Source organism: Vombatus ursinus, unplaced genomic scaffold (genome assembly GCF_900497805.2).
Source record: "Vombatus ursinus unplaced genomic scaffold, bare-nosed wombat genome assembly UNPS02014179.1, whole genome shotgun sequence".
Taxonomy (NCBI): Eukaryota; Metazoa; Chordata; class Mammalia; order Diprotodontia; family Vombatidae; genus Vombatus; species Vombatus ursinus.
The window spans coordinates 3672604-3687694 of record NW_020953957.1 but is presented as its reverse complement, the minus strand read 5'-3'; the positions used below and the strand labels follow the sequence as shown (position 1 = coordinate 3687694).

The following is a 15091-nucleotide window of genomic DNA, read 5'->3' as shown; positions in this document are numbered from 1 at the left end:
TTGTTTTCCTACATTAAGACAACCATTTATTATTGTTCTGATCTTACTAAATTCTGAATACAATAGGTATTTCCACATACACAGCAGAAGAGAAAGAAAAGACTGTAGAAGAAAGTGGAGGTTTCTTTCCCCAAGGACCACCTTGCCTTCCTCTTCCATAGAGAACGTCAAAGTTACACTTTCCCAAGCATTGGGAAAAGTTCATCTCATTAGGTGACAGAAGCCGAGTGAATGATGAGTCTAGGAAGAAGGAAATCAAATGAGTTTCCTTTTCCCTTAGTAAAAGTATGAGCATTAAAAAAAAGGAAAGGAAAGAAAAGAAAAAGAACCAAGATACGCTGAAAACACACGTCCGTTAAGCGTTTCCAGGTTAAATTAAAAAATCGGACTGCATTCACCTTTTACAAACCTGACATCTGGTGACTTTCAGCAACGGAGCTGAATTTAACAAAGACAGTTTAGTAGAAGTGCCTCATCATCCCAATGGCTAGAGAGAAGCTGAAGACAACTCAGCGTGTTTGGGGAGTGATCTCTAAGCACACCACTTCACCTCTGCTCTGCCAGCCCCACTCCGCCCCGCCTGTAGTACCTGGGCTCCCACGCAGTCTAGGTCTCCAGCCTCAGAGCTCTCCGCTCTCCTCCGCCCTCCGTTTCTGTTGCCCTGACAACCCACTGTACACATAGCTAGCGACATGAGCTGGGAATGGCAGCTTACAGGTCAGTGGGGGTGCCTCCAACCAGCTTTTGGAGTGGATACGGGTGGGGTTGGGGTTCAGAAAGACAGGGGATGGAGGAAACGTTCACAAGTTGGCTTGCCATGGTACTACCACATGGAGGGCACCACTAATGACGCTCCCCACCCGCCAAATCCACACCCACACTCAGCCACCCTCTTGGTCCTTCGGGGACACACACGCTCTGCATTGGGCATTTCTGCTCTTTCTTGACCTTCAGAAGCCCAGCTGAAATATTGCTTTGGATCATGCCAAACGAGGAAAATCTTCCCCATCCACCACCCTCCAAACAGAATAGGTAATAAGAATGTGCCTCTTGTGGGGGCACCTCACAGAGGACCTGGATGCTACCTCCACGACGAGGTGAGTATCCCATCCCTCATCATGCTCTGTTGGGTTTAGTGGTCCTCATTTCTCATCTCTCTGGGATCCAGTGTGTAACAGGAAAATAACTGCCCCATGCCTGACCAAACGAATATCCCACCAGTGATTTGTTTAATGAATTCCCTCCTCCTTGCAACGATGCTGTGTGCCGAACCTGCCCCAATCCCAGCATTAATCCTATGAGGTGAAATCCCGGGTTCCTCACTGATATTCTGTGCTCACCCCGCCCCTCCATGATATTTCATATTCGGTTCCCTGTTTTTCCTCTTCATTAATTCTGTGCGCTAAATCTCCCTCACTTCTCGTACTGCCAATATCCAGTGATATGGTGTGCTACCACCTTTGAGAGTATTTTCTAAAACATCGCTAATACCCAAATAATGCTGTGTGCTGAACTTCCTTCTTCTCAATGACGTGGAGGGCTGCGCACCCGCTCCCTCCTCCCTCAGGTATAATTGCATGCTGAATCTCCATGCCTCTGGCCAAAACCCAGTCATTCCATTGCTTCCTCCCCTTTGCAGCCCGGAGCCCCTTCATGCACTCCCCCAACAGCCTCAAGAAAAGTCAAAATTTCCTCCACAGGCTTCTGGGACAAATTTGGTGCCTTCTCAGACATCTAATCTACGAAATTTCCGGAATACAGGCAGTTAGGTAGCTTTCTTGTGGCAGGCTGGACCAGCTTTCGCCAGAAAAATTCCTGGGGAAGGGTTCCAAAAGGCTAAAGGTTTGGGGGACCAGGGAATGAGAATGAGTTATTTTGTGACCTGAACAGCATCTTTGCTCCTCAATAACTTCTGAAAATTTTTATAAATTTATTTTTGCCATGTACATAAGAATTCTGGGACATGTTAGAATCCTATATTAAGAGTTGGAAAGGACCTGAGAAGTCATTTACTTCAAACCTCATCAGTAAATTCCAAATCCAGCTGCTTTCTATGACTCCCCATTGGTGTGCAAAGATCAGAATGTCAATGGAGGAGAGAGAAAGGAAGGTGTCTTTGACACAGGGACTTCAGAATAATTCCACATTCATTGATGCTGGGGTAAGCAGCTTGGTAGGACTTCTTCCTGACATTGTCTTTTTACATGTCTAAACTTATAGAAGAGTAACCTGGCATACAACCTTGCTAAGATCCCTATGAGTAATAAGGGATATATCATTGGATCTAGGACAAGCCCACGATTTAAAGAAGGTCGGAAGGTTAGTGACAATTTCATATACTTTGATTTAAAGATTATCCATCCTTGCATCTACACTATGCTGTGACTTCCTTGAGAGAGGGGGATCTTTGTACCTTTCTTTGTCTCCCCAGTACTTAGCATAGTGCCAGGCACATAGGGGCTGCTGAATAAATGTTTAGTGCCTAGACTTGACTTGATTTGACTACATATATGTATGTGAGAGAGAAAGGGAGGACAGAAAGGAAGAGGTTGTCTCAAACTCTTCCATGGAACTGTATTTTCAGGGAGGGAGGACAAGGCACTTGATGATGAGATAGCTGAATCTATGTCCTTGTGATGGTAAAATCATGACAATAATAGTAGTTCCTTTTTCTATAGGCTTTCAGATTCACCGAGTGACTGCCTAACAACACCCCTGTGAAGTAGGAAGTGCATCTTAATACGAGCAAACTGAAGCATAGAGAGATTTAGTGATTCACCAAGGGTCACACAGCTAGGAAGCATCACAGCCAGGACTCAAAATCAACACTCTGACCCCAGCACTCTTCCTTTTTTTTTTTCTTTAAGATCTTATTGATGCTCTTTTGTTTCTATATTATTGTTGATTCCAAAGAACTACCCCTGCCTTCCACCAAGACAAATATGTAATATCTTGTGAGGGTGGCTAGGTGGCGCCATAGTGCATAGAGTGCCGCACCTGGAGTCAGGAAGACTCATCTTCCTGAGTTCAAATCTGGCCTCAAATCTGGGCAACTCACTTAATCCAATTTGCCTCAGTTTCCTCATCTGTAAAAATGAGCTGGAAAAGGAAATGGCAAACCACTTTGACAAGAAAACCCCAAATGGGGTCACAAAAAGTTGGATGCAACTGAACAACAACAGCTCAAATTGGCACATGTGCTACCTTACTTTATTATCCAGCCACCTAGTGAAATATCTGAAATGTTCACCAGATGGCACACTTCTGAAATCACCAGCCCAGCGGTCTGGTCTGAGGCTTTCAGGTGTATATCCACGAGGGAGTCTTCCCTATCTGAAGGACATTTTAAACAGCACTTGCCTGGGTTCTGAATTTATTGAAGACTGATATAAAGTACTCCTCAGAAATATACAAAGTGGGAAATTTGTGGCTCTACTCTTTCCCCTCATCCTTGATTTTTAGTTCCTTTTTGTGTATCTTCCTTCATTAGGACTTGTGTTCCTCGAAGGCAGGGACTCTGTCTTTATATGCATTAGTATGTCCTGTGCTTAGCACTGTGGAACACCATAAACACATAATAAATGATAATTTTCTTCCCCCTTCTTCTACTTCCATTTCACATCTGGAATTCCCTCCTTTTTTTCAAATGACTTCTTTCAAATAATTGATAAATTATTATTGTTTAGATTGGGGCAGCTAGTGGCACAATGGATAGAGTACTAGGCTTGAAATCAGGAAGACTCATTTGCATGAGTTCAAATCTGGCCTCAGACACTTATTAGCTGTATGACCCTGAACAAATCACTCAACCCTGTTTGCCTCAGTTTCCTCATCTGTAATATGAGCTAGAGAAAGAAATGGCAAGCCACTCCAGTGTCTTTGCCAAGAAAACCCCACATGGGGACACAGAGTCAGAAATGACTGAACAACAATTATTTAGATTTTCAAAGCGCTTTACATACATTATCTCAATGGATCCTCAGAAGTCTGTGAGGGAGGTAATACAAGGATAGCTACGAAGAAGAAGAAGGAGGAGGAGGAGGAGGAGAAGGAGGAGGAGAAGGAAGAGAAGGAGGAGGAGACCATACTTTATAGATAGAGAAACTAAGACTCAGAGAACTGATATGACTCGTCCAAGGTCCCACAGCTAAAAAAGGACAAAATAGGGACTTGAATTCTTGTCTTCCCACCCCAGCTACAGCTGTCTCCATAGGCTCACTCTTTTAGCCTTTCCTTGCTGGAGCTGCTTCCCAAACTTGTTGATACTTAGATTGTGTTTTCCCACCTTTTCAAAATCCTCTTCTGTTCCATGGGGCCTAAACTGCTCATGAGACTCTAGAGTTAATTCAGATTTAGCTTGAGTTTGACCTACCCTCCAGATCTACACAGACTCCTCCCTTCCCCCCCCCAACTGCCAAGCACCACCACTGAAAGCCTTAGTAGTCCATCTTCGTATATATAAAATATATATTCAATGACTACATTTTCTTGTAAATAGGAGATGATACCCAAGCCAATTTCACCCGACTCATTGAAAATTAAGTCCAAATGTGATCTTCCTTCTTATGCTCCGTTTAACTCCATCTCAAATCGATTTGATGACAGACCCACAGACTCATCATTTTTCCCTGGGTATGTCAAATCTTTGATTTTTCTTTCATGCCACCACAGCAGTAAGGAAAGTAGCCAACTAGGGATGGTCAAACTATGTCAGAGTTAGCCATTCATCCTATATTTAAATCCCCCCAGAGAAAACATGAAAAATGACCTTCCCTAGAATAGTCACACATGTCTAACAAGGAATGAGAAACAAAAAAAGACTGCATCCATAGTTTTATGGGAGAGAGCTAGCTTGGGTATTCCTAAGACCTGTTCTTCAAGAAATTTGTGCTATTGCTAATTATTAGTGGACTTCCAAACCCAGCAGTTCTTAAACCTTTTTTGTGTCCCTTTGCCAATCTGATTGAAGACTCTAGACTTCTCTTTTTTAGACTCCTTTTTAAAATAATGTTTTTAAATGTATAAAAAAAATACATAGGGTTACAAGAAAAACAATTTTTTTTAAGTTTATTGGCCCCAGGTTAAGGAGCCCTATTGCATCACGGTAGATTTCCAGGCAGAACTGTCCAACTTCATCTTGAATACCTGCCATTAGCCATGAATTTGCAATCTTGTGGCTTCCCAGTCACCTCCTGGTATAGAATAGTCACAGAAATGTTTTGTTCTGGGGACCCTGGTACTAGGGAAAGGCAAGGCAAAGCATCTTAAATCCTAGCATTCAGTGAAATATCTACCTAAAGATCCCTTATTCCTTTCCACCCAACAGGAAATGAATCAGTCAAGTTTTCCCCAATAGTCAGAGTGCTGGGAGTTCTGCAGTAATACATGGGTTCTCATAGGTGGTCACAAAAATATTAGACATGGTATAATTTGCTTCCTTAGCCCTGGAACCTACAATCCAGAGACCATGCATTGCCGGAAAGTCACTTGGCCAATGAAATTTGGGTCTCCAGATTGGGCTCAAGTGCCAGTCCTAAAGAAAAGGACCCTAAAAACTGAGGTATGAATTAGAAAGATGTTCATTCATTCAACAGACTTTTTAAGTGAGTTATATGCTAGGTTATATGCAATACTTGCCTACCCTCAAGGAGTTTAGAGTCCAGTTGCTAGAAAAATATGTCAAGTGAGTTAGGTGATCTCCAAACACACTCACACAGAAGTCTGTGAATTTATGATCTGAGTACAAATATCTGGTAATTGGAAAATAATTCTAAGACAACATATAAATGGTTGTTATGTGGTGAAGTATCGTCTCCTTAAGTGTTGAAGGAATTCAAAGTGAGAGAAATATTATTGTGGACCATGTAAATGTAGAGTTATGTTTGTAATTTTTCATTTGAGTGATTAGCTATTCCCCAGGAATAGACACAAGCAAGGTAGCTGTAAGAACTAGGGACAGAGGACATAGTCCCCTTGGACCATTGGGAAGTGGAATGTTTCTTTGAATATGTGATACTGACCAGCATTATTTCCTTTACAGCTGATAACAGACAAAGAATTCAGGATACATCGGAACCGAGAGGCCTACCTAAGCCTATATTACAGCTGAGAGATCTTTCCGACATCTTGTCCGTTCCCCCGACCCTACCTAATCTTAACGCCATGAGGCAAGGTACCCCTATTACCCTCTTGTCCGCCAGGGTTGAACCCTCGGCAGGGAGTGGTTCGTTCTAAGCTCCGAAATAGTACTCCTTAAGAACTCGAGAGTGTGTTGTCTTCATGTGTCATTTTGTTGTATATACTCAAGTCTATGGGCCTAGTCATCCCTTTGTGAGACCCCTAGGATGGCTTTATTTGGCAGGAGCACAAACAATTAGCCACTCCCCACCGCTCCCCACACCAGTGAGATCAACAGGATCCTGAATTTAGAGCTAAGACAGGCCATAAATGTCATTAGCCCAACTCCCTCATTTTACAGATGAGAAAAATGAGGTTAAATGACTTGCTTAAGGTCACCCAGGTCAAAGCCAGGACTCAGACTTGGGGGTTCTATACCGTACCACGTAAAGACCACTAGGTGCAGTGTGAGAGCTGGACAGTACGATGCTGAAACTGCTGGATGTGGACCCAGGAGATCTGAGTTTGACTCCTGGCTCTCAGAGTTAGGAGCTATGTGACCACGGGCAAATAATTTTACTGATCTGAGAGCCCAAATTTCATCATCGGTCTAATGGGGATAATAATAATAACTGTATTACTTACCTTACATGGGTTTCTTGTCAGGAAAGCATTTTTAAATGATAACATATTCCTAATAATAATAATAAACTCCTAAACATCAAACAATAATAAACTCCTAAGGTCATCTCAAGGTTCTTAATTTAGGATCAGTGAATTTTTATTAATATATTGATAATCATATTCAAATATAATTGGTTTCCTATGTAGCCCTGTGGGTCTTCATACATTTAAAAAATGATTCTAAGAAAGGGTCCATAAGCTTCTCCAGCCTGCTAAAGGGGTCCCTGCCAACAAAAAGATTAAAACCCCCAATGTACAGCTGTAACATTTGCAAAGCACTTTCTTCAAAACAATGATCAATGGAAAATGCTATAGAAACAGAAATTATTACTATCCCAGTCCCCTTTGCCTCTACTACATCACAGCTGCCACTGACCCACAAAGAGGGGGGGAGGGAGCCAGATGGCACCATACCTGTGCTGGCAGAGGCAATAGTCTGGGCTTTCCCCCGTGGTGTCCCCCCCCTTCCCCATTCTACACCCTCCTGGCAGGAACTGGATAGTGATCATAGGGCTGAAGAGTGGAGGAGGTGGGGAGAGCGGAAGGAACAATTTGTCCTGTCTTTTCTAGGGCTTAGCTCTCAAGGGGAAAGAATGTCTTAGAGAGAAGCGGGTGAATGGGGAGGGCTGGTGCTCTTTCTCTTTTGATTTGCCCCTTTCAAGGTCTGTTTATCTAACATTGACTTGATCAAGGCTAAAGATTTATAGTTGCCGACCACTACACTCTAAGAGCTGATGCTCTGTCAAACTGATAGCAATGGGCACAAGTGCTTGGGACAGTTGCCAATCTTGGACCTGAGAATTTTTCTCAGTATCCCTTAACAGTGTCCCTTCTCCCAGGCTTCTAGTTAAATTAGTCTGGACGTTGTACTATCTCCTGGCCAGTCATCTCAGCCACCAAGCATCTTAGCCCTTCTTCTGAATTCCCTCTCCTCACCCACCCACCATGGAACAGCTACAATAGCGACTCCTGGAAGCAAAAGGCAGGAACCTGCAGTACTGGTCTGGAGCACAAGTCTCCTTCCCTTTAACAAGGACATCCTTACTGTGCCAAGTCATTTCATTTGGGTTCAAGTCTAGGGGTCGTAGCTAGAAGATATCTGGAAATGTCTTTCAAAGCTGGCAACTGTGAAGTTGATGAGTGGGGAGCAAAGTGTCTATAAAAACCCAAGGATAGCTAGGTGGCACAGTGGTTAGAGCGCCGGCCCTGAAATCAGGAGGACCCGAGTTCAAATCCGGCCTCAGACCAAACACTTGACACTCACTAGCTGTGTGACCCTGGGCAAGTCACTTAACCCCAACTGCCTAAAAAAAAAAAAAAAAAGAAAGAAATCAATCAGACATGGTTCATTGACATTGACATCCATTGGACATGATGAGTCATAGCTAGCATTCATATAACTATTTAAGATTTGCAAAGTGCTTTATATAATTATTATCTCATTTGATCCTCACAACTCTGGGAGGTAAGTGCTATTTTTATCCCAATTTTACAGATGAGAAAACTGTGGTTAAAAAGATAAGAGACTTGCCCAGGGTCACACAGGTAGAAAGGACCTGAGAAAGGGTTCAAACTCAGTGCTTCCTGACTCTAAGTCTAGCACTCTAACCACGGTGCATCTATACTGAATACAACAATTTCATACAGAAGTTTAACTAATGTTTAACCAATTGACATGACAAGAGGCCAAAAGAGCCTAAAAACTGCCTTGGTTTTGGACAATTTGCCAAGTGAAAAGATGTGACAATCAAGGACAACACTGGCTTAGACCATAAACTCATTTGTACAGTCTAAGAATGGTAGAAGGTTATGAGCAGTGTTGCCATGATTGATAGTGGCAGTGATTAATAACGGATAGAGATCTGGTCTTGAAGTTACAATTGCCTGTGTTCAAATCTCACCTCTGACAAGGGCTATCTGTTTGACCCTAAAAGTCACTTAACTTCTCAATGCTATAGACAATTCTCTAACACTCTAAACTGAAGAATAGTAGGTGATATTTATTAATAGAGTAAGTTTCCTCATTGAAAGTTTTCTACATCAAAATCACTGGACCTCCACCTCCCAAAAAAAAGCATTATAAAATAACCAGAAATACTAGAGGGAGGGGCAGCTAAATGGCACAGTAAATAGAGCTCCAGTTGGGGAGTCAGGAGGACCTGAGTTCAAATTCCCTCAGACACTTAATAACTGTGTGACGCTGGGGAAAGAAAAGAAGGAGGAGGAGGAGGAGAAAGAAGAAGAAGAAGAAGAAGAAGAAGAAGAAGAAGAAGAAGAAGAAGCAGAGGAGGAAGAAGAAGAAGAAATAGAGGGAAAGGCTAGTTAAAGAAAATTGGTGAAAGTTAGCTAGGCAAAGTCATCTGAGGGCATTTAAGGATGAAACCCGAAGGAGGATAAGAAATAAATGAAATATGGAAAACATCTGCAAAGAATCTCATAACAAACTACAGTGTGAAGGAATGTGGAGCCACATCACGTGGATGCCAACTTGACAGTCCCAGATGTGCTTCTAGAGGACATAGAAATAACTTTGAAGAAAAAAGATGGAAAGAGCAGCCGGATGAAGACAGGCAAATATGAAGGACTTCTGTGCTTGGAAGTTTTATCATCAGGGCATTAAGGGATTGAATTTCAAGGTATCTGAAAGAGAAAAAGACACCAAAAATGGGAGAGGGGAAATCTCTCACATTATTTCTATCCCTCACTCAAACAATTAAGAGAACACCAATAATTCCCAATCCATTTGCCCATTTTCCCTGCTCTATAAAACTTTTATGAGAATAATCCATACATAAGTCAAGTGCATTCTTATAGAAGAAGATATTAGAAAGGAATAGACAGGTTTTATCAAGCAAAATTTCTGGCAAGACCACATGTTTGCTGTCATATAAATAATTGAAAGTTGTAAAGAATACAATATCCCAAATAATGGTTATTGTTTGTTTTATTTGATAAATCAAAACATCTCTTTAAAGGTTCTCCTCCAACCAGATGTCTTCCATGCATATGTTAAAATCATACTAGTATTACTTGACAGATGTAACAACAGAGATAACCTTGTTCAATGATCCTCTGATTATTAAAAGAAGGAGTGACACAACACAAGTAGGTGCAAGCTAACAAAAGATGTTCACTGTTGGATTGGAGGAAATCCAGAACAGAGTCCAAGGTTGAAGACAGATTATTGATAGTGGAGTCCTCCCAGTGTTCCTCTTTGTGGATAACATTGTGATGATTGTCTTGAGCTCTGAAACATTGAGATCCATCATAGTTAAAAAGACTTGGACCTACCTCTCTGCACAGGAACATCCAAGTGAATGAGCCTATTGCCCAGAATGCTTATGTGATATACAAGCAGCATGGATAAGCCTACAGAACTCATCAATTTCACATAGAAAGAGAAATATAGATATATTTCAGTCTAGAATTAAGCAGTATCATAGAACTAGCATTGCAAGAGACTTCACTTAGTCTATTTATTCATTCTACAGATGAAGAAACTAAGCCCCCCCCCCATTTACTTGCTCAAGGTCACTTGCTCAAGATGTAGTAAGCACATTAGAGAAAGCATTTGAACCCATGCTGCCTCAAAAAGAAGAGGAGGGAACATTGTTTAACCTTTGGAAAACTGCAAAGTTATTTTAATGACTCAAGTTTTTCCTTGAAAGGTCCATCTTTTTCATTTTAATACTCTTCTGGAGATGTTGTATGAATGTGAATCAAGGAATAGTATGTCTCAGAAAAACTGAAGCTGAGGGTCAGCATGATGTCACTGAGGGCAGAGCACAGATCTTGGAGTTGCAAGACTTGGATTTAAATCCTGGCTCTGCTACTTACTAACAATGTGAGTGACCTTTGGCAAGTGACTTTCCTCTCTGAGCCTCAGTTTCCTCATCTGTAAAATGAGGGGAATGGAATAAAGTCTAAGCTCCCTTTCAGTTCTAACCACTATGTTGTTGTTCAGTTGTTTCAATTGTGCCCAACTCTTTGTGATCCTATTTTGGGATGTTCTTGGCAAAGATAGTGGAGTAATTTGCCATTTCTTCCTACAGCTCATTGTACAGATGAGGAAACTGAGGCAAACAGGGTTAAGTGATTTGCCCAGGGTCACACAACTAGTAAGTCTCTGAGGCTGGAATTGAATTCACAAAGATGAGTCTTCCTGACTGCAGGCCCAGCGCTGAACCCACTGTACATCTAGCTGCCCTAACTCTATGATTCTCCTGCAAATCAGAAAAACCCATTATGCCCTTGGAACTGAATTCACCGAACATTTATTAAACAGTCACTGGGTACAAGGCATGGGAAGCACCATGGGATAGTGCTTAGAGAGACAGACTTGAGTCTGTTAGACCTGGGTTCAAATCCGTTTTTTGACACATACTGCAACCCTAGGTAACTCATCTAACCTTTCAGTGGCCCCTGAGGCAGTTTGATAAAGTTATTAGTTGTAGAAAAGGTGCTGATCTGCATTGGTAAAGAGGTTCCTCATCAAGACCTTCCTACATTGATGAACTGGTGAATTCTATTTAAAAAATAATAAGCAAAGCACCATACATAGGCCCCACTATCAAAGAGCTTACAATCTAATATAACTTCCCTCAGAGAAAGTATCTTGATGTCTTAAATGAGATATAGTGGTAAAAGCACCCATTGGTCTTCAAGTCAGAAGATGTGGAATTTTACAAATGAGGAAACTGAGTCCTACAAAGGCCCCTCTCTACCCTATCTCTGTCCAGAGTTGGGCTAGGTATTTTGTTGTTGTTATTGTTCAGCTGTTTCCAGTCATGTCCGACTCTTTGTGAACCCATTTGGGGGTTTCTTGGCAAAGATACTAATGTGGTTTCCTCATTTTCCATATAAGGAAACTGAGGCAAAACAGGATGAGACTTCCTGACTTCAGGCCTATATTGATATATCCACTGTGCCATCTAACTATATATGCCTTCAAACGCAGACTGTCTTCTGGGTCCCTCTTCATTATACTGAGCCTGGGACCACTTTCACAGGGGCCACTGAAAAACTCAATGGCAACTTGGAACATATCAGTTGAGGTGGGATCCTGAGGCCCTTACCCCAGTTGAATTATCTCCAACTCAGCTGACTCCCTCCCTTGGTAGCCTCCTAAGAATGATGTTCTGAAGTGGGGAGGTATAAGAGGTAGGTTATCATCCTCTTCTCTCAGAGGTTAGCTCTCTCCGCCCAAGGGGTATGCAACCTGTGTCTCTGTCCACCTCCCATCTCCCACCACAGGGTCTGTCCCCCAACAGAGCCTTATTTCCCAGGGTTGCTCCCTAAGGATGCCAACAGGTATCATGAGGGCCCAGAAGGTTTAGTTCTGGAGAACCCTTCCCCTATGCGTACCCAACTCACATTGCCCAGTTCTTACCAGGTGCTGGACCCACCCCCACTTCCCAACCTCAGCCTGAGGGAACACAGAATCCCACTCCACTCAGCCCCTCAAACCCACTACCCCCTTCCCAACAGTTATTAGTCAGGGACCATTTGCCATGCCACTGCTCCCCAAGCTCCATAGGGCCTTACCATCTCCCATGCCCTCCAGATACTAAGGACTATCTGGCCTTTCCATCCACCCTCAGAATGACTGTACCTTCCTCTCTACATTGTCTCCTCTAACTTCTTTCAGAAGAGGAACTATCTCCTCTTTCTATTTGAGGTCAGAGTACTCAGTACTCTGTGGTGTGCTCAGTAGATGCTTAATAAATATTTTTCTATCCCATAAGTCTGTCTCCCACAACTGATTTTTCCCCAAGCACTAGAATTGGGATTCTGTCTCTTTAAACCTCAATTTGCTAATCTGTAAAAAGAGGTTAATAACACTGTCTTCCTACCACAGAGTTTTTATGAAGATAGCATTTTGAAATCTTAATGTGCCATAGAGATGAGAGTGATTATTCCTTCTATTATTGTCTTAAAAAGTGAGAGAGTAGGTCTGGGAATTCGGGGGTTTAATCCTGTGCAATTGAAAAAAAAATACCCCATGCTTGTTTTAGTTATTTATTGAAGGGTACGATTCCTATGGAAAGATCCAAGCTTGGCCTTCGTCTCTTGTGCCTTCCTTTCAAGGCTGGTTGCAGCATTTGCAGCTCTCATCAAACACTGGCCCTTCTGCACATCTCTTGGCCACGGTGTTACCATTGGCACACTCAGAAAATGTGGATGGATTGTCTGGATTGCCATAGATTCCATCAGCTTTGCCCTCAGAGAAGGTGCTGGGACGTGTTGGCTTAGGAGGGTCTGGAGCCTACATAGCAAAAGAAGGGAAACCTTTTGGAGAATCACACAAAGAGTCCTTTAGGAAATCTCCCTGACATAGCCCTGGAAAGCCATTTGACCCACATGAGTCCTGGAGATTCTGGGTCCATTTCCAGCCCAAAGAATCTATAAAACTTAAGAGAACCTTGGAGAACAATGAGGAATAGATGTACTCATCGTGTTGATTCCAAGCTTATTCATCCTAACCTGGGTTTCTCCCTGGCCAGATGAAATATCTAGCATCCTTCAAGGTCCAAGCCTAGACCCTTCTTATATATAAATGTACTTTTGGGAATAGAGACAAAATCTTGGAACCGTTAACTTTTGACGCTTCTGTATCCTCAGGATTTGACAAAGGTTTTAGTAGATTGTAAGCTCGGTGTGTGTTGATAGCGTGTGGGATTTCTTAAATAGGAATTAAATACCATACTACTTCAATACAATTTTTCTGCATGGATAAAGGAAGGAAATAGACCCGCCATATTCTATACTGGTCAGACTCCATCAGAAATCTGGGGTGCAGTTCAGCTGCTAACAATTAGAGCTGTCCAAAACTAACATGGCCACTTTTGGAGGTAAGGAACTCTCCTTAACTTGAATTGTTCCCGAAGATTTGCAGAATGTTAGGACTGTAATAGAGGGGTTTTGGGCATTGGAGGAGATGATGGACTTGATAATCTCTAGGGTCTCCTCCAATTCTGGGATTCTGCAAATGGTTTACCTCTTTACCTGGTGTCTCTAGACCAAGCAGAGACGAGTTTGGAAAGGAGGGGATACTCACCACACAAAGTATCCAAGAAATCATCAAGATCCAGGGCCCAGACCATGGCACCACCAAGCCCATTTGCTTTCAGAAATTCCACCTATAAGACAAGCATATAATCAATCCATTGATCAATATTTATCAAGTGCCTACCATTATATATCCTGCACTATCTCTGTGTCCAGCACAAGAGAGTAGAGATGTCTCCTCAGTGACAATTCAGGGGAACAAATACAGAGCCTATCTTGGGCTCTTGGCATGATAAGGGGATATTAAAAGATGGAAATATCCATGCTATGTACTTTAAAATTTGATCTTTACCATATCTTCCAAGAATTATTCCCTGGGGCAGCTAGGTGATGCAGTGGATATAGCACCTGCCCTGAAGTCAGGAGGACCCAAGTTCAAATTCGGCCTCAGACCAAACACTTGACATGTACTAGCTATGTGACCTTGGGCAAGTCACTTAACTCCGATTGCCTCACTAAAAAAAAAAAAAAAAAAATTATTCCCTATTTAGGCAGAACTAGGTTGTGATGGCCTATTACAGTGGTTGTTAACCTGTGACATGCATGCCTAGGAAGACTTGGGGCATGATTTCATGAGTAAATGAGCTGACTTTCACCACTATACAATCCTCCATGACACTGTGAAGAGTGGCCACCAATGACCAATTCAGGTACTTGTGAATCTATTAGAAATGTCCCCAACTCCTCTCCTGCTCCTGCTTCCTCTCTTAAAATGGACTTATCCAAGGACCCACCATCCCTAGCATCAATATGACTTTGGACATTGAAAAGTGCCAGGGGCCACCTTTGCTTTCCTGACCAGAACTTGAGGGAACAATCAATGAAGGGGAGAAGTCAATGCTATTGTTCTGCCATCTTTAATCCCTGCTTGCACTGGAAATCCCTCCAAGGAAAGGATTCCATGAACTAGGCAGAGGACTTAACTGGATGATCTTTTGTGTTCTTTCCATTTCTAGGATCCTATAACCATATCTTTTCTTTATTATTCAAGTCCCACTCAACTTCATAACTTGGTGACTTACCTTGTGCTCACAGCTCTTAACGTTGTCAAATCCAACCCACTCATTTCCCTTGTAAGCATAAGGGACTTTCTGGTCCTGGATCCATGCTATGGTAGCTTCAGGCAAAAAAGTGTAGATTTAACCAGAGTCTCAAGTTAGCAATCCCAATAGTTGGACTGGAGTCATGGAAGCCCCTGAATCTGGGGGAAGCTTGTGAGCAA

General features: G+C 42.4%; 1 protein-coding gene across 1 annotated transcript; it reads left to right on the top strand.

Annotated features, from left to right (window-relative positions):
• The first annotated feature begins 692 nt into the window (after positions 1 to 692).
• On the top strand, positions 693 to 6777 carry PIFO (primary cilia formation). Its single transcript, XM_027860414.1, has 6 exons — positions 693 to 717; positions 955 to 1097; positions 2221 to 2319; positions 4499 to 4632; positions 5443 to 5560; positions 6041 to 6777. Exons 1-6 carry the CDS (start codon positions 693 to 695, stop codon positions 6107 to 6109), a joined length of 588 nt encoding a protein of 195 aa, XP_027716215.1. The 3' UTR covers positions 6110 to 6777.
• The last annotated feature ends 8314 nt before the right edge of the window (positions 6778 to 15091 follow it).

Bases quoted from the DNA above. Each gene is read 5' to 3' on its own strand.
- PIFO (XM_027860414.1), top strand. From the start codon at position 693: ATGAGCTGGGAATGGCAGCTTACAG. The intron at 2,320-4,498 runs GTTAGTGACAAT...TCTTGTAAATAG, and splicing joins GATTTAAAGAAGGTCGGAAG to GAGATGATACCCAAGCCAAT. The intron at 5,561-6,040 runs GTATGAATTAGA...TTTCCTTTACAG, and splicing joins AAAGGACCCTAAAAACTGAG to CTGATAACAGACAAAGAATT.